General features: G+C 43.5%; 2 protein-coding genes across 4 annotated transcripts in view; one reads left to right on the top strand and one right to left on the bottom strand.

The window, feature by feature from the left end:
- Positions 1 to 231: 231 nt before the first annotated feature.
- On the bottom strand, positions 232 to 10,721 carry Nup43 (nucleoporin 43). The gene is made up of 8 exons (XM_028860998.2): positions 10,531 to 10,721; positions 10,071 to 10,193; positions 8,854 to 8,931; positions 7,078 to 7,258; positions 5,742 to 5,877; positions 4,356 to 4,507; positions 2,750 to 2,872; positions 232 to 563 (listed from the first exon to the last, which is right to left on the bottom strand). The coding sequence occupies exons 1-8, from the start codon at positions 10,648 to 10,650 to the stop codon at positions 334 to 336; spliced, it is 1,143 nt and encodes a 380-aa protein (XP_028716831.1). The 5' UTR covers positions 10,651 to 10,721; the 3' UTR covers positions 232 to 333.
- Positions 10,722 to 13,999: 3,278 nt separating this feature from the next.
- The window catches only part of Pcmt1 (protein-L-isoaspartate (D-aspartate) O-methyltransferase), a 32,206-nt gene continuing 21,155 nt past the window's right edge, over positions 14,000 to 25,050 (top strand). The window contains exon 1 of one of the 3 annotated variants that reach the window (XM_037200484.1): positions 14,000 to 14,516. In XM_037200484.1, coding sequence (XP_037056379.1) covers positions 14,288 to 14,516 — 229 coding nt within the window. In that variant the 5' untranslated portion in view covers positions 14,000 to 14,287. The remainder of the gene's footprint in view (positions 14,517 to 25,050) is intronic. The other 2 variants (XM_028860954.2, XM_028860962.2) reach the window with 2 other exon arrangements.

Here is a 25,050-nt window from a genome sequence, read left to right as displayed (position 1 = left end):
AAGAGTATCAAGTGCTCTTACCCACTGAGCCATCTCTAGCCCTTGGCTACAGAGTTAATTCACATACTTCTGCTTGGATTCTACACTGTTGTTTTTGTAGAACTGTTAAGTTAAATGAAGGCATGTGTTGAACCACACTGGTACCCTCTGATGTTCTACTTTCTGAAGGTCAATCATTGATCAGATTCTAACAGGGTTGGGGGAGGAGCCAGCCAATAAGCCAAAACTGGGCACTGCCCCATTAACAACAGTTTACTATTTCCTTGCAAATACCACACTTGTTTATGATAGAATTTTGCACACGATGGAACTGATAACTGGGTTTTTTCACTTTCATGAAAATAGTTGTCTGGTAACATAAATGGCTTCTGCATCAGTCCCACAAACAAGACAGGGACCTAAAACATCCAAACTGTTTACAGACAGAGTCCTGCTGGGAAGCAAGCTTGTGATTTCAATTCGGTCTTTGGCAGGATCTGTGCTGAGCCAGGAACTTATTAGAGACTGGTGAACATTGGCTTGGTTACTTATGCTATGAGATAGGAAAGTAGTGCTTCTTCCTCCTGTGAGAAGAAAAGAGAAGGAGAAAAACCATTAAGACTGCCTTATGAGACACCATGTCCAAGGCAACTTGTAATACAGAAATGTTTACTGGGGCTCAGGATTCCATGGGTTAGAATCCATGACTATCATGGAGGCATGGCAGCAGGCAGGCAGAAATAGCCCTGAAGCAGTAGCTGACTTGACATCCTGATCCACAGACAGAGACACTTGGGAATGGCCTTTGCTTTTGAAATCTCTGAGCCCACTCCCAGTGACATATTCTGTCCAACCAGGCCACACCTCCTAATCTTTCCCAAACAGTTCTACCAACTGGGGACCAATCATTCAAATATATGAGCCTATAGTGGCCATTCTCATTCAACCCACAAAGACTAACTTCATATCACTAAACATAAAGCTTCTATTGATACTACAAAAAGGTAGTAATTCCAATGTATTTAACTCCATTAAATCAGGGTTATGTGGGGACTGAATAAGCACAAGATGATAAAAAAAAATTCTTTTAATTCGTCTTTTTTTATTTTGTTTTTTGTTCTTTGAGGCGGGGTCTCTCTATGTAGTCCTGGCTGTCCTGAACTACTTATGTAGACTAGGCTGGCCTCAAACGTTCAGAGATCTGCCTTCAAGTGCTGGGAGTGCACCACCACACCCAGTTTGTCAAGTCATTTTAAAAATTTTTTTATTACATTTATTATGTGTGCATGCATGATGCACAACCAAAGGAGAAAGCAAAAGGAAAGTTTGTTTTAATGTGTATGTCTATGTGTATAGAGATCACAGAGATCAGAAGGTATCTTGTCGGAATCCGTTCTCTCCTCCATCACGTGGGTCCTGGGAATCAAACTCGGCTGTCAGCCTTGGTGGCAGCACCTTTACCCAGTGAGCCATCGCACTAGCCACATGTCATCTTTTTGACTAAATGCTTACTCAGTGTTAGTAAATACTAAACACTGGAAGGGAAAAGATGGATACCAAAGTTGTAGTCTTAAGGAAAAACAGAAATTTAGTTGTTCCCCATTTTTCTGTTTATTGTCTTAATGAAAAATCGCAGAGAGGTGCCATAAACAACCCAAAAATAAGGAAAAAAGAACCCAAAGTGTACACAAAAATTTAAGTTCCTCACTTGGGAGGCCAAGGATCTCTGTGAGTTCAATGCCAGCCTAAGCTACAGAGAGAGAACCGGTCTCAAAACCAACCAAAACAAATAAAAGAAAGGTAAAGTTCCTAGTTCAAATGAATGAATTTATAGGGGCCCAAGAGATGGCTCAGCTGTTAAGAACACATACTGTTCTTGATCTGGGTTCAGTTCCCAGCACCTAAGACAGATGGCTCACAACCACCTATAACTCCAGCTTCAGGGGATCTGAATCCCTCTTCTGGTCTCTGCTGCCAACTACACATATATACACATACATGAATGTAAACACACACAAGACACAAAACGAATCTTTCTTTTTGCTTTAGCCTTTGGTTATTTTATGTGTCTGGGTGTTTTGCCTGCATATATGTTGGTGCACCATGTATGTGCCTGGTACATGGAGACCAGAAGAAGCCATTGGATCCCCTGGAATTACAGGGTCCTCTGGAAGAGCAGCCAGCACTCTTAACTGATGAATCTTCTCTTCAGTCCATCCTCTTTGTTTTTTGTTGTTTGTTTTGTTTTGAGACAAGGTCCCATGTAGCCCAGTCTGGCCTCAAACTCAAGTCTGTAGCTTAGGATGGACCTAAACTGATCACCCTGCCTCCACCTTTCAACTGCTGGGAGGTTCCACGAAGGCCTGTCTTGCCCTTTTCCTTGATCCTCCTGGTCTGCCTACCCCTCTACACAGAAATTTTGTGTATTTTTCACAGTTGTTTTCATTCCACTGTGGTCAGTGCTTTTAACCAGCAAGAATATGCAAGCAAGAGAGATGGCCTCTGTGGGCACTGCACACACTGGATCCCCTGAAACTGGAATTACAGTTATACATGCAGGCAAAAGACTCATACACATCAAAAACAGTGACTAAAACAAAAACAAAACAAGAGAATGTGAGCCAGTTTGGTGGCACATACCTTTAATCCCAGGACTCAGGAGGCAGAGGCAGGCAGATTTTTTGAGTTTCAAGCCAGCCTGGTCTACACAGCAAGATCCTGACTCAAGTTGAGATTTAAAAGATCCTGAAGCAGCACCCAGGAACTTTACCTTGGTGAAAGAGAGAAGACTTTTCAGGTCCATTTGTGGAGGCATCCCAATGCCAGAGGGATCCATCTTCAGAACAAGTAAACAGATGATCCGGGTTGGATGGGTGGAAGTGGACCTCCCACACTAAGGGACAGAGGGAATCAATTTTAATAGTCCATAAACGACTTAACAGTTACTTATTTTCTGGCTCACTCCTATACAAATACTGGCTTTTTTCCATCTGCACGTTACAGTCACCAAAAGATTACATTCTATCACTTTTTTACCTTTGAAGCCGTTGATTTTCAACTGACTTAAAAGTTTATAGGTTCCCCAGCTCATTTGCACAGGAATAAGCTGCTCGATTTTTATCTATTAGTGTGATCCCAGCAGCTGGGAGACAGAGGTTTGCCTTGAACTCCTAATCTTGCTGCCTCTGCCTCCCAGCTGCTGGGATCACACATGCCTGGCTGACCATTTCTTAAACAGGGTCAAGCTGCAGGACTGGTTTGTTTCCTTTCTTGTATTTCTATTTGAGCAAAGGCCAGAAGAGGGCGTCAGAACCTCTGGGACTAGAGTAATCATTAGAAGTTATAGAAGGTGGCAGTGGCATATGTCTTTAGTCCCAGCACTCGGAAGGCAGAGCCAGAGGGATCTCTGTGAGTTTGAGACCAGCCTGGTCTACAGAGCAAGATCCAGGACAGGCACTAAAACTACACAGAGAAACCCTGTCTCAAAAAAACAAAAAAGAAGTTATGAGTCAGCATGTGGGTGTTGGGAATAGAACATGGGTTCTCTGGAAGAGCCATCTTTCCAACCCCTTGATTTTTTTTTGAATAATGAAATGATAAACAAAGAGTCCCCTTCTCAAAAAGCAAGTATGAAACAAAAGAATCAGTTGGAGCTTGGGGTATAGCTCAGGGGCAGAGCAGAGCACTTTATGAGGTCCTGACCCAGTCTCCAGTAATGAGGAGTGGGAATCTATTTTATCAGAGTGGTGGCTCATGCCTGTAATCTCAGCACTTAGGAAGTCGAGGCAGGAGGACTTGGTAAGGTGGAGTCCAGTCTGGGCTACACAGTAAGCACCAGGCTAACCTAACCTGGGTTACCCATCTCAAAACTCCACAAAACTAATTAATTAATGAGCAAATTAGCAAATGTGAAGTGATAATTTTATACAGAACAATCAGTAATTTGATAATATGCAATAGGACAGTTTGGCCCATTGATTCTATTTCTAAAAAAAAAAAAAAACACTAAGAAAATCAGCTCAGTAAGATGGGTAGTAATAGTGCATGTGCCTTTAATCCCAGTGCTCGGGAGGCACAGGCAGGTGGATCTCTGTGAGTTCAAGGCCAGTCTGGTTTACAGAGTGAGATCCAGGACAGCCAGGGCTACACAGAGAAACCCTGTCTCAAAAAAATCAAAGGAGGGAAAAAAGAGCATGCAGTAATACTGCAGTTCTCGATATGATAAAACATTAAAGAGCTTAAACACAGAAAAGGAATACCTAGCTTGTACCATGTAGATATTAAAAGCTTTGATGTGAAATGATCCCTATGTATCATTATATGCTTATGTGAGTGACTCATCCAACAGAAAAATTCTGCATCTCCACAATACTTACTTTCAGCCTCGTGAGCCTTAAGTAAAGATACGGGCATGGTGCCTTGTCTAACATCCCAAATACTCAACATCCCGTCCTGGCCACCAGTGGCTACAACATGCTGCTGGTTGGGATGTCTGTCAACACAGTGGAGCGGCACTCGGTCACCAGTCCTTTTAAAGAAGATAGGACAATATCAAAGATGTGCAAAAGGACAATTTATCTTTGCATAACAAGAAACTTACTTCATGTGGCTAGAGAGACTAAATCTTAGTGATGCCAAAAAATTTTAACTAAATTAAATATACTTATAAATAATAAAGTTTTAGAATTAAAGGCTACAATTACTCATCGTTCAATTTGGAAACACAGGAAGCAAAATAACAGAATGGTAAGATGTGTAAGAAAGATTTCCATTGAAGAGTATGTGTCAAGCTGAAGAGCTGGCTCAGCAGGTATTCACAGGTGCTGTCTAGAGACCTGAGTTCAATTCACTGCACCCATATCACTGGCTCACAGTCACCTGTAACCCCAGCTCCAGCCTAGAAACCTGTCCTTCGGGTACCTGCAATACCTGCAATCATGTGTACATGGCCACACAGACACATACAGTTTAGCTAAAATAAATTTAAAAATACAAATATGTATAAATTACACCAACTGTTTTATGCCTATGCTCTGAATTCATTTACATTTTTTAAAAAGTCTGACACTGCACTTTAGTTTCTTGAGAGAGCAGCAAAGGTTACACATCTAGAAAGGGTAATTTCAGCTCTGAAAAAATTATCTTGAATTATACTTTCTTCTGAAATCACATCTACAGTGTATTTCACTCACTACCAATACAATCATTTGATAAACAGCAACAAGTTCTCTGTTCAACAGTATACACTTGAAACACACAGGGCTCTGATCAATACAACAAACACTTGCTGAATTTAGGATGGCAGAATCAACTGCATCACGTTATCCTTGCTTTATCAATTGAATCATGCACCAGTGTCTCTGAAATGCATTGAAATGCAAAGCAGGCGGGGGTGGGGAGTGGGATGGGGGTGGGGGAGTGGGGTGGGAGTGAGGGTGGGGGTTGGGGGTAGGGGAACGACAACAACGAGGACACACAAAAATGGCTCAGCAGTTAGGAGCACAAGCTGCTCTTCAGAGGACCTGGGTTCAATTCCAGCACCCACAGTGCAGCACACAACCGTCTATCACTCCAGTCCCAAGGATTCCAGTGCCCTCTTCTGGCCTCTGAGGCACGACATGCATGTGGTGTGCAGTGCACATACACAGGCAGACAAAACACCCATACACATAAAAATAAATTTAAAAAATGCAAAGTTGACTGCAGCAACCAACCCAACCTAACTTTGTGTCACACGGCTGAAGTGACAAGCCAAAACTTACAGTGATAGTATCTGACAGGGCTCACTTCCCTGCTGTCTGAAATCCCATATTTTTAGCTGTCCGATTGAGTTGACTGTAACGATCTCAGGAGTCCGAAGGAAGGTCACAGCATGGAGTGTGCTGCTGTCCGCGTTATCTGCACGTTTTAGAAATGGAAGCAGGTGTTAACAGGCCCCTTTTAGAACACTTGTTGAAACATTACAGTTTCTAATGACTCAGCATACTCTTTTAATGGAGAAATGTGGAGTAAAATACATGCCTAGATGTTCTCTTCCTCTCTCTGGGTAGACCGCATCACTCACAGGGCCGCTGTTTTCTAAATGCAAGGCTGATTTACCATTTTGTTTTTCTATTTCTTCTTAGGATTGCTATACTGAATTCTATCTTTTTTTAAAATTTTTATTTATTTTTTGGTTTTTCAAGACAGGGTTTCATTGTGTAACCTGGCTGTCCTGGAACTCAATCTGCAGACCAGGCTGGCCTTGAACTCAGCCTCTGCCTCCTGGGTGCTGGGATTAAAAGCATGAGCCACCACTGCTTGGCTTTTTACAATGTTTTTTTTTTTCTTGGATTTCCTGGAGTGTTTAGACCTGAGGCACACGATACATCCTTCCAAACTTAACTTGTACCACTTCTGTACACTGCCAGCAGGAAGCAGCCCTTAGCAATTAAGCAACTGTTATAACTCAGAAATTAAACAATTAGAACAAAGAACACAAGAAACTGATACCTGGGTGCAGTCCTTGGAGATTCTCATCTAAGAGGTCTAGAGTGGGGGAACCAAGACTCTCCTCAGGCAAGTCTGAGGGAAGCAGTTAAGAACCATCCCACTAGCACAGGTCTAAACAGCATCGGAGTCTACCATTCCCTGCTGCTAAGGATACCTAACTTCTGTTGCAATGCATTCAACACTCTTTGCAATCTGATCCCAATTTACCTTTCTAGCTTCACCTTTCACCTCCCCAATAACAAATATCTAATGTCAGCTCACCATATACTTTGTCATTTGCTATCTGGTTTACTCTGACTATTACCCTATTACCATGCTATTCCCCCTTTTCTGGCGTATCATATTTTAGTATTGTTTATGGTACAGAATCAAGAATATATTAATTGCCACTTGCTCCACAATTATGTGATAATTCCTTCTGGCTAAAAACAAAACACCACCACCTAATAATATCTCTCTGCTCTTTTATCAATTATTTACACTGGCCTTGTCCACACACTGTCTTATAAAGGGATCCTGCCATGTGTATTTTCATTCTTCAAACACTTAAAACCATGTTTACTTAGTTCAATTACTGTGCAGTGGATAGAATGGGATTGCTCTCACCTATCGTTCTTACGGCCTCCTTGTGATCGACTCTGAAGAGATTTATTCGCCCATCCTCTCCGACAGTGACAATCTCTGGGTTGTCACACACGATCCCCGTACACGGTGCACTGCCATAGGAAGGACTGCCAGGACCTGTGTGGTGGTGAGCTGCCGGCCACTGCTGACTGACTGACAGGGTCTAGGCAGCAGAGATGAGCACACTATTAACCAGAGCAAAGGTCTAAGGAATGAGCCCCTCTCCCCAGGAGTTTCTGGGTTTTTTGAGACAGGACTTCCAAGTGTTTGGGGCTGTAAGTGAGCCACCATGCCTGCCTAATGACTATTTTTTGATTGTGTCTCATGTCCTTGTAGAAGAAAGAATAATTCTCCCTATTTCTTTGTATTTGAGCATACTGATGTTTAGAAACTACTTCCATCAAATTTCTGTACATTCTAATTAGACTCACCACTTTATCTCAAACTAATGATTTTTGTTACCAGAAAGCTGAATGTTCAAGTATTTTTTAAAAATTTATGGGAATAAAATAATATATAAGAGACTAACCGCTACATCTTTTTCTACATGTTTCCATTAAGAAATGGTGGTGCGCGCCTTTAATCCCAACACTCGGGAGGCAGAGGCAGGTGAATCTCTGTGAGTTCAAGGCCAGCCTGGTCTACAGAGTGAGTTCCATGACAGGCTTCAAATGCTACACAGAGTAACCCTGTCTCAAACAACCAAGAAGAAAAAAAAGGAAATGAATTAAAGCTGGGCATGATGGCACACACCTTTGATCCCAACACTCAGGAAGCAGAGGCAGGTGGATCTCTTAGTTTAATGCCAGCCTGGTGTACATAGTGAGTTCTAGACCAGCCAGATGTACATAATGAGGTCCTGTCTCAAAAAACAAAATAGGTGTGTGTGTGTGTGTGTGTGTGTGTGTGTGTGTGTGTGTGTGTGTGTGTCTGAGTTTATGTGCACCACATATATTCAGATGCCTGCTCAGGCCAGAAGGGTACATTTCATCCTCTAGAGTTGGAGTTTTAAGCTATTGTAAGGCACCTGGTGTGGGTGCTGGGAATGGAACCAGAGTTCTCTCCAAGAGGAGTACAGAGTCTTAACTGCTGAGCTGCCTCCCCAGCAGCCACAAGAGAGAGGTCTGTAGGCAGTGGGTCCTCTCAAGACCTGGTTCTACCCATAAAAACAGCTGTCCCCACCCACCTTTGTGGTATTTAAGCTAGAAGCCGAGCATGCACACATGCTTGCTCGCTCACTTTCCCCTTCAACCCTGTAAAAGACCATCAGAGGCGCTGACAAAACACTAAGGAAAATTGCCACCAGCAGATGTTAGAGTAATGAACACAGTTTATTTAAATGATGTCCAATCTCCATAGAAGCAAATGTAAGCATGATGTAGACTTCATCAAAAAGTAATATGGGGCTGAGGGTAAAGCTCAGTGCAAGAATGCATGCTTTGACCCTTACCAACCCCTAAAAAGTGGGCAGTATCCTCTCCTATTGTGACTCTTTTTGAGGTAAAGTTGTGCTGTGTTGTCCAGGCTCCTCTTGAGCTACTATGATCAAAGAATTCTTTTCTCTCAACCTCTGGAAACGTGGGAGCTCCAGGACTGTGCCCATGACCAACTCCCTTCATATTTAAACACTGTAAAACACTTTGAACTCATTACACACAATCTTCTGTAAGCCTCCTCAGGAAAAATTAAAATACAAGTAAGTAAATAAAATACAAAAAGTAAACAAAAAAGTTTACTTTCCCAACGAAAGTTCTTTACCTGGTTATTTGGATGGTGAAGGAACACTGTTACACATCCTGTTGACGAAGCAGCTACAATTCTTTCCTGGTCAAAAAACTAAACAGAAAATGTCTGCATGTTACTATAGATTTGGAAATATTAGTGAGAAAAAAGTCCCTTAATTCAACTAAACAAATAGCAAATCCTGTAAGAATTTAAAGAAGCAAACAGCCTATAAACACTAAGCAAATGAGATGTGTTAACATCTGAAAGTAAAAAAATTTTTTTTATATAAATTAGGAGTATTTTCATGAAGGATGAATAGTTAAGTTTATTCCATAAATTTTGGGCTGCAATGATAAAAGTTTAGAAATGTCTTATTCCTAAGCATAGGCAGCTTTTTACTGAGTAAAATGCATGGTATGTGAATTCATATAGAATTTCGTTTTGATGAGGGGGGAGGAGCTCTCTGTTGCCCACACTCATCTTGAGCTCCTATTACTTCAGCTTCCTAAGGAGCTGGGACTACAAGCATCTGTCACCAGTCCAGCTTTGAAAATCTATTACTGGTCCTGAGATCTTTTTAAATAACCTAAGTTCTCTGAGTCTTAATAAACCTTGAACATGGAAACACTGATTTTTTTTTACTAAGTTGCTAAAGGAACCACAGAAGAACAATCCTGCACCGTATATTTTATGTATGTTCAAAAGATACCATTCTCATCTATCTGATTAGTGAGGTAGTGAACAGTACTTGAGGGCTGGGATGCATACACTCACAGGAAGAGAGAGCACTTCCCTAGGACATGTGAGGTCCTGAGATCATCCTCATCACACACAACTCATGATAAAACGTGACTCACAGATATGCAGTGCAAATTAACATACCTGTATAAAACTCACCAAACAGCGTTTGGCATGTAGATGGGCAAATGCTATTGTCATTTTCTCTAAGATAAGGTCTCACAGGCTGGCCTTGTGAGTCCCTCCTGCCTCTGCCTCCCATGGACTGGAATTAGAGGCTGGCACCCCCAGGCCAGGCTTGAGCAATTAATTTTAAAACTGAGTGACCTGAATTCACTTTCTTAGCTACACTTCTCTCACTAAGAGCCTGAACAATGATGTGGCAAATTACAATTCAGAGATTAGTGTCCTGTAAACCGGTGGTGAGAGCAGACAAACTAGAAGGTGCTACATTATCTCTAAATGTATTCTCAAATTTCCAAAGTTAGCTTTGGGGGACAACTCAGATTTACCTGCAAATCCATGACATCACCATGATGTCTGATATCGCACAGCAATTGATGGTCTCCTTCAAACCCTCCGTCAGAATCCAAATTTCCAAAATCTCCAATAGACCACAGTGAGACGCAATTTTCCTGCAAAGCAGAAAGTTTTATCTTGGGGGTGACGAAAATGTCAACTCTAGGCAAGCAAAATTCAGATTGCCTTTCGGGCGACCCTGCTTCTTCAAAAGCATCTCAAGACAAACGATATGGTTAAGAGCTGAAAAGATCAGAGGTGTGCCCTGGTTCGGACGGTATGACTACACACTTGGTGAGGGTTTAAAACCAGATCCGAGGTTCAGGTACACCACCGGGGCTCTCAGGTAAGCGGGCAGCCAAGCAGGAGACTGCATTCCAACCAGAGGCTGCATTCGCGCGCCAGCGCGGGGGGCGTGGAGCAGAGCAGCCGGGGCCGCCCGGGACCGGGTACCTCATTGTCCCAAGAGCCCGTAGCGAAGGTCTCTGCGGTCTGCAGGCTCCCGGAAGGCACTGGCCGCCAGCGGGTTTTGCTAATTTTCTGAGACACGAACTTAGCATAAATTTCCTCCATGCTGAAATCTACTAGAAGGTTCAGCAGAAAGCACACTGCGCGCTCCTCCGGCCCGCCCCTTCCTGCGCAGTTCTGATTGGATGAGAATTCACGAGGGAGACGGTGGCTGCAGGGAGCCAATTCTCGTCAGCAGTAGGACGCGCCAGCCCCTGGACCAAAGGCGTCTGCTGCTCAGTCTGCATCTGAACAAAGACCGGGCACCTAAAACCTTCAGCAATAAGACACACTTCTAAGGCGAAGTCAGTCTAGGAACACTGACGATATACTATTTGTGCAATAATGCTAGAAGTTTGTTTTATTTATTTTCTTCTTTATAAAAAACTTTATTATAAAAATGTTGCAAATAAAAAAATCATCACACACCAAAATTAACTTGACCCAAAGACTATACAATCCAATGAACTTCTATACATTTAGCGCAGCCATTCAGAAGCTGTGGAGCTTCATACTGGATTTTATACTTCCACTACCTAATTCTATTTATTTTATTATCGAATATATTTTTATGCCCTTATCCACCACCAACCCCCTCGAAAAATCCATGACAGATTCAGAGATTGGAAAACGATTAGATTTATTATTTTTTGATAAATCTTTTTAAATATTTTTAATTTTTTTTTTTCCGAGACAGGGTTTCTCTGTGTAGCTTTGTGCCTGTCCTGGAACTCACTCTGTAGCCCCGGCTGGCCTCGAACTCACTGAGATCCGCCTGCCTCTGCCTCCTGAGTCCCGGCTTAATTTTTTAAAGAGACTTTCAAATTTTATGTATGTGAATGTTTTGTTTCCATGTATGTTTGTGCCTATTGTGTATATTCACGCCTGGTGGTGAGGCCAGAAGAGAGGGTCAGAGTCCCCGGAACTGGAGTTACAGAAGGTTGTGAACTGCCATGTGGGAGCTAGGAAATGAACTCAGGTCCTCTGGAAGAACAACGTGTGTTTTCAACTGCTGAGCTATCTTTCCAGCCCCTAAAAATAACTTCATTTTTACTTTACTTTAAGTTATTCCTATGTACGTGTCTGCATGTGTATATGTGCATGTTAGGGCAGGTGAGGGCAGGTGCCTGAAGAGGCTCTGGATATCCTAAAGCTGGAGTTATTGGCAGGTATGAGCCATACCTATGTGGGAACTGAGAAGCCAATTCTAGCCCTCTGGGAGAACAGCAAATACTTTTAACTGCTGAGTCATCTCTCTAGTCTTGTCAGAGAAAAATCTAAAAGCAAAAATTAAAAAAAAAAAATTGCAGGAGGAAACGTACCAGTCACAAGCACTTAGATGAACTTCATTGCACAGAGAAAATGTTTTTAAAACCTTAGGGCTGGAGAGCTTGCTCAACAACTTTAGCAGCACTTGCTGTTCTTCCAGATGGCCTGGGTTCAGTTCCCAGCACCTACATTGCTGCTCACAACTGTCCGTTGGTACACACGTGGTGTACATCCCCACATGTGGACAAAACCATGCCTGGCAGATCTCTGTCCCTTTGAGGCCAGTCTGGTCTCCATAATGAGTTCCAAACAGCCAGAGCGATATAGTGAGACCCAATCAAAAACAAAAACAAACCACTCATCATACACATAAAATAAACCTTAAAAAAATGTTTAACCCCCTAAGCTAGGACTGAGTGTGCAGCTCCTCAGGGTTAGGATTCCAGTCAGCCACCTTGTAAGTGTCGGGAATTGAAGCCAGGTCCTCTGGAAGAACAACCTGTGCTCTTAACTGCTGAGCCATCTTTCCGGGCCCTCTGGTTTTAGTTTTGATACCTTTTTCTTGCTCTGCAAACCTGGTCAGTTTACTTCTACATGAAATTAGTGTGTTTGCTGGGAACTGTGTCACCAACCCCTGAATCCTAGTTCTGTGCTGCCTCTGAGCTGCTGGTAACACCTATAATATCCCTCTACTCCTCGCTACTTCTCATAGCCCTGTTCGCCCTTCAAGGACCAATACCTCTGTGTACTTTTTTCTGATACCTCCAGCCCATGTTGTTCCAACTAGACCCAGCACTACCAGCTAGAGACTCGAGATAGTTTTAATCCTAGATTTCATGACTAGAATGTAAATCCTACATAATTTGAGAGGAAGGACTTTTTGGTATATCTATTCTCCTTTATACTATAGGAATTCAAAACTTCATTCGCGGTTTCTTTGAAAGGGGTCGTGATACATTATGAGAGTTATCAGATTGTGAAGAGCTCGAGTTTTTTGTTTTTCAGCATGAAGACTGTTACCTAACCTGGCTATTTCTGCCCCCATACAATATCCCAGTCACTGAAATGGTAGGTTTTGCAAAAGACAGTTTATGCAAAATCATTCACAAACGGTAAAATCAAGTCTTCCAACGGCCTCACCTAAACTGAGGTTGGGTGATAGTTACGGTCTGAGGAGTGGGAAAAGGTAACGATTAAAGTCAGCTATAACCATCATGACCCCTACAGGAAAGCACAGTCAGATGAAGGTACCTAATAGCTGTTAGGTGATTCTAGACTGAACTTTTTACTCAGACTCGAAGAGAAGATGGTATTGGATAGGAAACTAACTAAAACTTGTTGTTGATCCTTAAAGTTGAAGAACACTGACATTTATAGTTACAGGATCCATTGAAAACAGATAATGAACATTTCAGATTGGAAGGATGTTGAGTGTTGCATTTGACGAAGTTTGGTAAGAACTGTAATTTGGACATTGCTCCTGAAGTCATTGCGCACCACAGATGTCTTGTTTCCTTCCTGAAAGTTTACTGAAGCAGTGGCTGCGTCTCAATTTTAGCACACTCTGGATGCGGCAGGCAGTGTTTCCCGTCAACTTCTCAGAATCTAGCAGAGATGGAAAGAATAAAACTAGTGTCCAGTCTCCGGGTGTAATTTGTGAGGCTTCGTCAGTTGAAACTCACACTTGGGTGGGAAGAATAACACTTTCACCATAGGATACTTTGGTATTTTGTAACCAACTACAGCTCTAGGCTAGTCTTGCTCTCAACCAGAAAAACATCCCTACCCCCAAGTCCGTGTCACGGTATTCTTCCACTTCGATTTTGCGGTTTCAGAGCTGAAAACAAACCAGAGCCCCAAAGTCTCCGCTTCGCCAGCACCGTCTTTTGTGACAGAGGCTGGTGGACTTAGAGCTGGAAGAGGGCCTTCGCCCTTGGGCTCGGTTCAGATGATCTCTGGCCCCATCACACACGCCGTGACTCTACCAGCCTAAATGTTAGTGCACCGGGTTGGGTGAGGCAGGACGGGAGGGTAGCCCAACCATCTAGCAATCTGCACGGCCATAGGAGCAGACCCGCTGCTCGCAACAGCTGACGGAGCGGCGACTGCGGAGCCCCAGAGCGGCGACACACGTCGGACCCGCCATCCCGCCGCCGCCGCCGCGCTGGGTCCGCCGGAGCTGCAGCCAGTGGGAACGCGTCCCACCGCGCAGGACGCCACCCCGCCGGCCGCAGGACGGAGGCAGGCGCCAGCCTCAGCAAAGGGGAAACCCAGCAGCGTTGACTCGCCCGACCTCGACCTCGCCACGGTCACCCGGCACCGGCTGCCACCCACCGGCTACCCCCGGTCTCTCCAGGCCTTCCCCCGCCTCCCGCCCCGCCCGGCCGCACCCCGGGGCTGCGCGGCGTCACAGAGCGCATGCGTGCCGCGGGGGATGCCGGGAGCGCGCAGTGGCGGCAGCGGCAGCGACGGCAGTAACAGCGGCCGCTCGAGCGGGGACAGCGGCGGGGCGGTGACCGTGTGGGAGGTGGTCTCACTCTTGGGGAAATTGCTGGGGACCGTCGCCGCGCTGAAGGTGGTTCTGTACCTGCTCCGGGTGTGCTTCGCGATGGCCTGGAAATCCGGCGGCGCCAGCCACTCGGAGCTAATCCACAACCTCCGCAGTAAGTGCCACCCCCGCCCGGCGTGGGCCACGGAGAAGGGCCAGGCCTGGACGCTGTCCGTCCTCCAACCCCCCCAACCCCCCCAACCCCGCCTGACCGTCCGGAACGTTCGGTCTGCACCCCTGCGCCTGCTGGAGGGCGTCTGTGCGCGGTTGCACCGGGAGTCCCGGGCGGCGTGCGTTTGCGGTCTCCCCCCCCCCCCCCGGGACCTGTCACTCGGCGCGGTGGACGGGAAGGGGAGCGAAGCCTCCAGGGGGCTGCTGGCTGCGGGTGGGACGGGGCAGTCGCCTCTTGGCGGGCTTGGCGGGGACAGGGTGCGGCACAGGTGGCGGGGCTGTTGCTGGAGTCCAACCGGCGAGGGGCGTGACTTCGGGATGGGGAAGTGCGGGGCTTGTGTTCCTGGTGACTGGGCTGGCACCGAGGGGACGCCACCCTCACAGCCTGCGGGTCTGTTCTCTCACTGCCCTCCTCGTTAGATGATTCCTTGCAAGCTTTCTTCTGCCTCCCCCGCCCTCTGTTTTTTCCTTTGGAGGGAGATGCGGCTGTTTGATACCAGCCCGGGGAGGGAGAGGACGTTCCGAGTACTGCCGTTGCGGGTGGGTGCTGCGAGCAGTCTCCCAGGCTGCTGTCCAGAGAGTATCGGCTCTTGGCAGGGGGGCCAAGGGATTGATGGTGTGTTAGGGCATGCTGTTCCTAAGAGACTCTGTTTGGAGCCTTTGGAGGTCCTGAATCCAGCAGACCATCGTGTCTATAAAATGTTCTTTTTTTTTTTTCAGGACCGTCCTTTGGCTTTTAAAAGCGTGTATGGAAAGTTTTTTTTTAAAAGAGAATAAGCATTCTCTGTACTTATTGTATTCCTTCCTTTGATGATAGTTTTAGGGTGGAATGAATGCTGTGTCACGTACCTTTTTAAATTGAAACGGAGCATTGTCTGGTTCAGAGGCCAAGGCGAACTGCAAGTTCCTAGTCTCACTCTGGTCAGAATTCACAGTTCTTTCTGCCACCAATTAAAAAATAATAATAATCAGAGTTTCTCAGGTGAAGTTCTTAATTTTCTTGTACACTTTTTTAAGAAAAGCTTTTCATGTGTTTTCCTTACCTCTCAACTCTATTCATAATCACCTCAAGGCAGGAACCATTAAAAAAAAATGAATTTTCTCAGAGTCAGTACTCATTCTTTTCCCCAGGAATGCCAATTCGGTGTCCGTTATATGCCAAGATCTTTATAGAGAGCAAAAGAGAGAAATGAGAGAAATAAGTAGGACTGTCAGGTATTTAATATATTCATCATTGCACTTTAAAAATAATACTTAAATAGAAATAGATACTTAGTGCTTTGTGGTGCTTGAGTTTAAACCTGGGGTTTTAGACACACTGGACAAGTGCCCTTCCATGAGTGTCTTGCCAGCCTCTAAAATTGAGGGCATTTCGTTGAGGTCTTAGAAATATGATCATGCTGGCATTGAAGTAAAGGGATCTGCAGATTGGAAGCCGGGGTTACGGTTTTAATTTTTTTTTTTTTTTTTACAAAGATGTGCTCATGGTTTGCTTAGTTTTAATATTGTAATCAATCGAAAGTATTTGCTTTTTCTTTTGTATTTGAAGAAAGAAATTGCTTGTTTTTTAGTTGATACATCATTTGTAGACTTTGAGACTGTAATGATAGATTCCTTGTCATTCATTGGTTAATGTCGTGGTAACTATTCTTTGGTAAATTTGAACAGTTTCTCCAAAGCTTGAGTATGTCTTCCAGTCCTAGGTCATCTGCAGAGCTGGTTCAACTGCTGGGGCTGGAGACTGTGTAGCTAACACATTCTTTTTTGTTGTTGTTATTTTGTTTTGTTTGAGATAGGGTTTCTCTGTATAGCCCTGGCTGACATGAAACTCTGCGATGAAGACCAGGCTGGTCTCGAGCTCAGAGATCCACCTACCTCTGCCTCTAGAGTGCTGGGATTCAAGGCGATAACAAATTCTTAAGTTGTATGTGTGCAGCTGTAAACCCAGGGACTACATAGAGGCAGAGAATTGAAAATTACAAAGCTAAATTCTGCCACTGTTTTAGCTTTATTAACTTTATTAGTTATATATTTTAAAATAAAGTTTTAGAACAAGTCTATAGTTGAGCTTTTTAGAACTATCTTCATGGCTGACTCAGTGCTCGGTGGTTGATGATGGCAAACTTGTTTCTCTTGCAGTGGCTCTTGCCATGGCAATTTGGGCTCCCCCAGAGCCCTAGTATGGTGGGTTGCTGGAAGGTAGTGATCTTTTTGTGACTGGACCGCTTTCAGGGTGTCTTCTTGGCTTGCAGAGCCTTCCCATTTGCTTTGATTTTATGAGGGGCATTTGCTGCTTGCTTGGATTTCAGTGTCCTTTCCCGGCCCCCCCCCCCCCCTGCCCCTCCAGGGTTTCTCTGTGTAACAGCTTTGGCTGTCCTGGAACTTGCTTTGTAGGCCAGACTGGCCTCAAACTCAGAGATCCATCTGCCTCTGCCTCCTGAGTGCTGGGATCAAAGGTGTGCGGCTCAGTGTCATCTTTTAACATTTAAAATGCTACACTGGCCACTTAAAACAAGATGAGCAACTCCTTCTCTTCCTCTTCTCAACTTGTTTTTATTTGAAAAAAGAAAAAAAACTTCAATGCAATTCCTTAATGTATGGGTTAGTTCTAATTTCTACTTAGGTTTCTTTTGTATCCTTGACTGTTTAATTTTGCAAATAGAATGTTTGTAGGATTACCAATCACCCATTGTATACTTGAATACTTCCAAATACAATGTTTGTAGGATTATCAATCATCAATTAATACTGGAATGCTTCCTCTTTATTGTTATTTGATTATTTATTTTTATGTGCATTGGTGTTTTACCTGCATGTGTGTCTGTGTGAGGATGTTGGAAGCTCTGGAACTGGAGTTACAGTCTTGAGCTGCCATGGGAGTGTTGGGAATTAAACCTGGGTCCTCTAAAAGAGCAGCCAGTGCTCTCAACGCCAAGCCATTTCTTCAGCCCCATGCTTCCTCTTTGTTCTTTTATTTATAAAGATTTTCAGGACAATGTCTCCGAAGCTAGCCATGAATCTTTGGGCTCATCATCCTTCTTTAACCTCTTGAGTAACTGGCCTACAGGCACTTGGCGTTGCATGCAGTGGGGTAACTTCTGTGTGCCAATCACTAGGGATAAAGGGAAGAGCAAAACAAATACCCACTCCTTTTTGTAGTTTTCTTCTACAGCAAGCAGCTAAGTAAAGTAAATAGTACCTCACAGGATGACCATTGTCAAAGTCTGGGACAGTGGGTTTGTAGTTGCAGAAGAGAATGCCTCACCAGTATATCCTTTGAGCAAAGGTTTGGTGAAGGGCCAGACCAACTACGAGGATAGAGCTGAGGTGTGAACAGCTCAGACAGAGGCAGTTGCAAGTGCTAGGTTTGGGTATGAGGTGTGGGAAAATGACTGGGGACAAGTCAAGTATAGGACCCCAGAGTTTTAGGCTTGGCAGCTGGGATGGTTTACTATTTCCTGAGTTGGAAATGAGTGAGTGAGTGAACAGCAGATTTTATTTGGGGTTGGCTTTGCAGAGAGAGGAGCAGATTAGGAATTTATTTGGGAGAAAGAACAGATTTGATTCATATTTGAATATATAAGATTATAATTTATAGTTGTTGAGTCCTAAAAACATTTACTTTTTGTTGTTGTTGTTTCTGTTATTTTAGTGTTTTGAAATGGTGGCTTTTGTAGCCTACATTGTCCTCAAACTTGTGTAGTTGAGAATGCCATTGAACTTCTGATCCTCCTGTCTGTACTTCTGAAGTGCGAGCTTTTTCCTCCCTCGTCTGGGGATTGACTCTAGGGCCTCATGCATACTAAGCAAGTGCTGTGTCACTGGGCTGTATCCCTAGCACCCTTTTTTGAGTCAGGGTCTTGTGAACACACTGTAGGCTACAATGGTCTCAGACTGAAGATGCTTGCAAATATGCTTCCTGAGTACTAGGTTTACTGCTGTGTGCCACCATGCTGGCTCTAACGGGTTTACTTTTGCAAAGAAAATGATTTTCTTTGTCTGTCTGTCTCTTTCTGTTTTTCTTTCTTTTCTTTTCTTTTCTTTCTTTCTTTCTTTCTTTCTTTCTTTCTTTCTTTCTTTCTTTCTTTCTTTTCCTTCCTTCCCTTCCCCGTCTTCCCCTTCCCCTCCCTCTTCTTCCCCTTCTTCTCCTTCCTCTTCTCCCCCTTCCCCTCCTTCCTCTTCTCCCCCTTCCCCTCCCCCTTCCCCTTGCTTCCTTCTTCTCCCTCCCTCCCTTTCTTCCTTTCTTTTGGCTTCTTAAGATAGGGTTTCTCTGTGCAATTGCCCTAGCTAGCTGTCCTGGGGTTCAATTTGTAGATCAGGTTGGCCTTGAACTCATAAGAGATCACCTACCTCTGCCTTTCAAGTGCTGGAACCAAAGATGTGCGACACTACACCCCACTAAAATGGTTCTCTTATCCCACTCACAGCATCTGTGCTTATTTAGTAGTGTACCTAGTGGAAATGAGCATTTTGTCTTAATAGCCCTTTACTCATTACATGCACATTAGATAAACATGACCAGCTCATAAGAGCCTAAGAAATTGGAGCGCTCTCTCTCTCTCTCTCTCTCTCTCTCTCTCTCTCTCTCTCTCTCTCTTTCTCTGTGTGTGTGTGTGTGTGTGTGTGTGTGTGTGTGTGTGTGTGTGTCTGTCTGTCTGTCTGTCTCTGTGTGTCTGTACATGTGGAGGTCAGAGGACAGCTTTACAGAGTCAATTCTCTCCTTCCACTTTACATGGGTTCCAGGCGTCAAATTCAGGTCATCAGGCATGTCAGTAAGCATTGAGCCATCTCGGGGTAGTTTTACTGACAGATAGTAACTCATGGTGTGTACATAAGACACTATTTCATTTTTATGATTTAAACTTTTGATATTAGGTGACCTGAGGAATGTTGCTCAATGATAGAGTTCTTATCTGGCATGCATGAGGTCAGGATTCAGTTTCCTGTACCATACCAAGGGAAAAAAAAATCAATGTGTATCTACTTACATTTAACTTAAGTAAAAACTACATTAAATTTTCAGTTCCGCCATGTTTCAAGACCTTGGTAACTTCATGAAGTTAGTGGCTACCCTGCTGAAAAATACAGTTATACAGTATACCCTCTGTCACAGGAAGTTCTGTTTGATCTAGATGATTGGCTCTTTTACATGCTACTTACAGTGAAATTAAGCTGTAGGAAGAGAAAGTTACATTGTATTGTTACATGTATTTGTGTCTTCTGATGGAGGTGCTTTAGGGGTGACAGTAAAAACCAAGGACCATTGAACAAGTGTGATGGAGAGCAAAAGAGTTGACATATTAGATGGGACTGAAGTGCCCAATTTAGCATAGCGAAGGTTTTAGGGAATAATAAAACACTTGAAATATGTAGAAGAGGATAAAGCAGGTGGCAGATATGGACTCATTATAAGGAAGAACTCAACAAAGCCTACCTTAACAATCAAAAGTTTGCTTTGAAGTTAGGTGGGGTGGTGTATGCTTTTAATCCTAGCACTCAGGAGGCAGAGGCAGGCAGAGTTCTGAGTTCTGGTCCAAACTGGTCTGTAGAGTAAGTTCCAGGATAGCCAGGGCTATACAGAGAAGCCCTGTTTCAAAAAAGAAAATGATGCTTTCTGTCACTAGGTATATACTAAAGCAGAGGATGGCTGACTATTTCACTGTAAGGGACGCTACAGGGGGGATTTGTTATCAGATTTGAATATACATTAGTTCTAAGAGGAACATTCCAAATCCAAGATTGTGTGATTTTAAAATAGCATTAAAGATTGCATAATGCTTATGGAGTATGTATGTTTCAGGAGCCAGGCAAAGAAGCAAACATTTTAACATTAACTGCCAATGTTACCTACTTTTACATATGGATGAAAAGGCACCTAAGAAACATAGCCTTCTCCTTTGGGAAGTAACGTTGAAACAGTTTACTTTTACAGACCAACTAAAACTAACATGTGTAGAGGACAACCATGTACATTTGAATAATACCTGGTACTTAGATGACACACTTTGTCTTTGCTGTTACGTAAGCTACTTCTTTGATTATAGTGTAGTTTTAAATCTACTCTTTTAGACTTGATATCCTCAGTGTGTTTTGAGTCTACCTCATTTAATCATTCTGGATGAGAAGTAAAAGGTGAAAAATTTGTTGGCTTGTTGATACTTGAGAAGAAATGCAAGATAAATCATATTAACTCTTATAAACTAATAAAATGGGATAGTACTTCTTTTATTGAGACCTCCCCACACTCCCCCCCCCTTCATCTTTTGGCACTGGGAATCAAACTCAAGGCTTTCACATACTAGGTAAGTACTCTACCACTGAGCTACATCCTCAGCCCTTGAGATGAATCTTTATAATGAGTTTGGGGAAAGTTTTACCAGATTTTAAATCCGTCTAATTTACATCTACACTGGTCCTCCTCATTTCTCCAAGGTTTATTTGTATCCCATAAAAATATTTCCATGCCACCCCACCCCCAGCAGTCCTTCCATAGCCACCCCTTTTGCTGTATTGTCATTGTTAGGTTTCCAGCACTGTCATCGGTTCCTTGAGATAACCAGTTATACAGAGGAAAGGTTCCTTGGGGATGGTTATGGAGGTCTCAGTCTGACTGGTTGGTCCTGTTGCTTTGGGTTTGTGTTAAGGTAGCACATCATGGCCAAATAGAACTCTCAGTTGATGGCCAGGTAGGGAGAAATGGAGAGGAGACCAGGGTACCAGTGACCTGAAGACTTCTCACTGGTCACCACTTCTGAAGCTTCTACCACTTCCCACTGTTGCCAAGCTGGGGCCAATTTTGGGGAGAAATTGCAGACTCAAACTATGACATTCTGCTCCTGGCTCCTTAAGGCCCATGTCCACCTCACAAAATAAAATACATGGGCTGGAGAGATGGCTCAGAGGTTAAGAGCACTGACTGCTCTTCCAGAGGTCCTGAGTTCAATTCCCAGCAACCACATGGTGGCTCACAACCATCTGTGAGATCTGGTGCCCTCTTATGACCTGCAGTCATACATGCCGTATACATAACAAACAAACAAACAAACAAACAAATAAATTGAAACCAAAAAGAAGATTAAAAAAAAAATTGCCGGGTGGTGGTGGCGCACGCCTTTAATCTCAGCACTCGGGAGGAAGAGGCAGGCAGATCTCTGTGAGTTTGAGGCCAGTCTGGTCTATAGAGCGAGTTCTAGGAAAGGTGCAAAGCTACACAGAGAAACCCTGTCTTGAAACACCTCGCCCCCCAAAAAAAATAATAAAATAAAATACATTTTAGTCCTCCAAGAGTTCCCAGCCTTTACTGTTCTGGTGATGCTCAGTAGTCCAAAGTCTCTGAGACTGAAGGCAGAATTAGTTTTGATTCCCTGTAAGAAATCAAAAATGCATATCACATTCTTCTAAAATAGAGTGGTGGGACAAGCAAAGGCATGCATTTACATCCCAAGAGGGAGTAATTGGAGCATAGAAAGATGGGATCAGACAAACTCAAGACAACGCCCCAGCAGGGCCAACATAAAATTCTTTCTGTGTCTGGTAATCAGGATGTTCCCTAACAGACGTGAACACCCAGGGTTTGGGTGGCCCCACCTGTAGGTTTTTGTTTTGACACTTGTTCAGCCTCTTACAGATGTGTACCCTGCCTGTCGTTTTCTTTGGCTGGTGTTCCATGTTCCTAGCAATTCTGACTTTCTAGAATCTTCCTGCAGCCTACACTTCACTCCCTCAGCTTCATTATTTTTGCGTAGTTCAGGATTCCTTACAGGGGCCCCCAACTCTGCCATAGATTGTCTGGCCTTTCCCTTGTATTCTTAGGGGATATCTCTACCATGCCATAATTTTAATTAAAAAAGATTGGTTTATTTAATGTCTGTGAGTGTTTTGTGTGCATATATGTATGGGCACCATAGTGTGTCTGTGCTTATGTAATCTAGAAGAGGATTTCAAATCTTCTGTTACAAGGGTTACTGGCATTGTAAGATGCCGCTGGGTGCTGGGAGCCACGCCTCCGTCCTCTGCAGGGGCAGTAAATGCTAGTAACTACTGAGCCATCCCCCCAGGCCCGTAACTGGGCCTTCTCAATGCCTGAAAAACTGTCATAAGGATGGCACCAAGGTCTACCTCCATGTGCAATGGAACCAACTGATGTCCATCCCTGGGTGGTCTTGCCACAGCTCCAAAAAAATAGGGCAAATCAAACATGGATTGAAGTCTTCGAAACTGTGAACCAGAATATACCTGAACATAAATTACCTCAGGTACTTATCGTGACGAGAGAAAGCTGGCTAATAGAAAGTGGTATTACATTGTAGGGCCACTGACTACAGTTATACCTGAAACAGTGCAATGCAGTCCCGGGAACTTGTTCATGGGAAGAATCTGGAAAAGGTAGAAGAAGCAAGCTAGAAAAAGCGTAAGATGCTGAAAGCACAGTTTAGCAGGTGATTCTGGTAGAGACTGGGAGGACTAGAATACAGATTAGAATGCAGACAGTAAATACTGTGCTGATGAGGTTCCCGTGGAAACGATTCTGTTGGCGATTGGACTGTCACCTCACCCTGTTAACCTGTGGGAAACAGTTGGACTATATTTTATCCATGCCCTGAGACTGGGAGCCTGAGCTTAAATCAACAGACCAGTTTATCTTGTAGAGGAAATTTCAGAGCAAAAACAGCATTCAGGCTATGGCATGAATATTACCAGCTAAATGCTTTTAGCCAAATTTATAGTGAAAAGTAGAAGTAAAGAGAACAGAGCAGAATGATTGGAGAAGCTTGTAGTTTGGCCAGAAAAGTACCTACAAAAGTATACCTAAAAAAGAAATACCGATGAGCCGTTAAAAAAAGATGAACACCATTAAAAATAAGCCAAATGCTTTGCAGCAGAACAATATGCATCTCAGGACCTTACTCATTACGATAGAAATTTTATTTCATAAACTGTCCGTGCAGGGCTGGAGCAAAAAAAGAAAATATATTAATGTCCATGGATCTAGGAAGGTAGCTCATTTGGCAAGGTGCCTGTCTTACAAGCACAAGGGACTGAGCCCGATCCCCAGAGCCCAAGTTTAAAAAATAAAAATAAAAAATAAAAAAAGCCAAGCATGGTGATCTATGCTTGTAATCCCACAGGATGGATCCCTGTGACCAGTGGCCAACCGACCTAGCCCACTTGGTGACTTCCAGGCCATTGATGGATGGAGAGTGACCCTGTCTCAGAAAAAAAAGGTGGACATTGTCTAAAGAAGAACACCCAAGGTGGTCCCCTGGTCTCCTTTTTTAAGTTGGCAGAACAGACTTATTCAGTTTTCAGAATAAAATATATTATCAACTTTAGTAAAGAAATTGCAACTATGTTGCCCTAAGAACAGGCTGTCCTCAAACTCACAGAGATCCGCCTGCCTCTGCCTCCTGAGTGCTGGGATTAAAGGCATATCCCACCATGCCCAGCCTCTTGTGTAATATTTTTGTGGGGTTTTTCCCCCCTGAAATTTGATTCACCCTCTGTCCCTTTCTACATCCCAAATTGGAAGGAAAAAATGTATCCATTCTTAATATAGCCCTTAGTTTTTCTAACTTTTTAAAATTCGGCTTATAATTTAAATTCTGTTAAAGCCCTAATAAGTTCTTATTTGGATCTGCTACATATTTGGACTCAGGATAGCCACTTTGATAGTTAATTAATTAGGGCCCCTGTACCCTAAGGTTGCAAGCAGATTGAGTGTGGGTGGCTCCAAAGCTGCTCACTGTTTCAGGTAGGCTACTGGCGATTGGACGGATATGTAGCCTCTAATTAGGCCATACATGCAAAGCAAAACAGCACATTACCTTTTTGGCACATCTAAAGAAAAATCAGTTATATTTGAAAGAAATATTTCTTCACAGTGGCGGTTATATATGACATAGATTGCCAAAAATAAGAAAATCATTTAATGCAGCTTGGTTTGGCATCTGATGTGGGTGCTGATAATCGAACTAGGGTTCTTTGGAAGAGCAGCTGGTGCTCTTAACTGCTCTCCATCTCTTCAGCCTCTTTTGCATTGTCAGAAACATTTTTATTTGCCCCCCTCCTTTTTATTTTTAATCTTCACAGTTATAGGGTTGTGACCTATAGTTGAAGAAGCTAGGCTCATGCTGGAGAGATGGTCAGCCATTAAGAGCTAGGCTCCCAACCAAAAATATAAGAAGCTAGGCTCTAGAAGGACCCACAGGAAGGGTTGTGTGCACCCCTAAATTCTTGAAACAGTGGTAACTCATTGCCGTTTTTCATCTGAGCTTCTTGAAAATTACTTCATTCTTGCTTTGCTTTGAATGGTCTCTAAAAAAAAACCTCATGTTACCTCCTGCTTTTAACCTGCCTTGAGGTTCTAATTCTTTTCTTTTTTCTTTAAAATGGATCAGTTTTCCAGAATTTGTTTTAAAGTTGATTATTCCTGGATTGCTTACTTTCTGGGGAGCTTCAAATTATCTGTGTAGTCATCC

The sequence above is a fragment of the Peromyscus leucopus genome, chromosome 8a (assembly GCF_004664715.2).
Source record: "Peromyscus leucopus breed LL Stock chromosome 8a, UCI_PerLeu_2.1, whole genome shotgun sequence".
Lineage (NCBI taxonomy): Eukaryota > Metazoa > Chordata > Mammalia > Rodentia > Cricetidae > Peromyscus > Peromyscus leucopus.
The sequence above is the reverse complement of the archived record's forward strand: the minus strand, read 5'-3'. Positions and strand labels throughout refer to the sequence as shown.

Coding starts and splice junctions, on each gene's coding strand:
- Nup43 (XM_028860998.2), bottom strand. CDS start 10,650: ATGGAGGAAATTTATGCTAAGTTCGTGTCTCAGAAAATTAGCAAAACC. Junction 5,878..7,077: donor GGAGGCCGTAAGAACGATAG/GTGAGAGCAATC, acceptor TAAAACGTGCAG/ATAACGCGGACAGCAGCACA. Junction 564..2,749: donor GTCTTCTCTCTTTCACCAAG/GTAAAGTTCCTG, acceptor TTCTTCTCACAG/GAGGAAGAAGCACTACTTTC.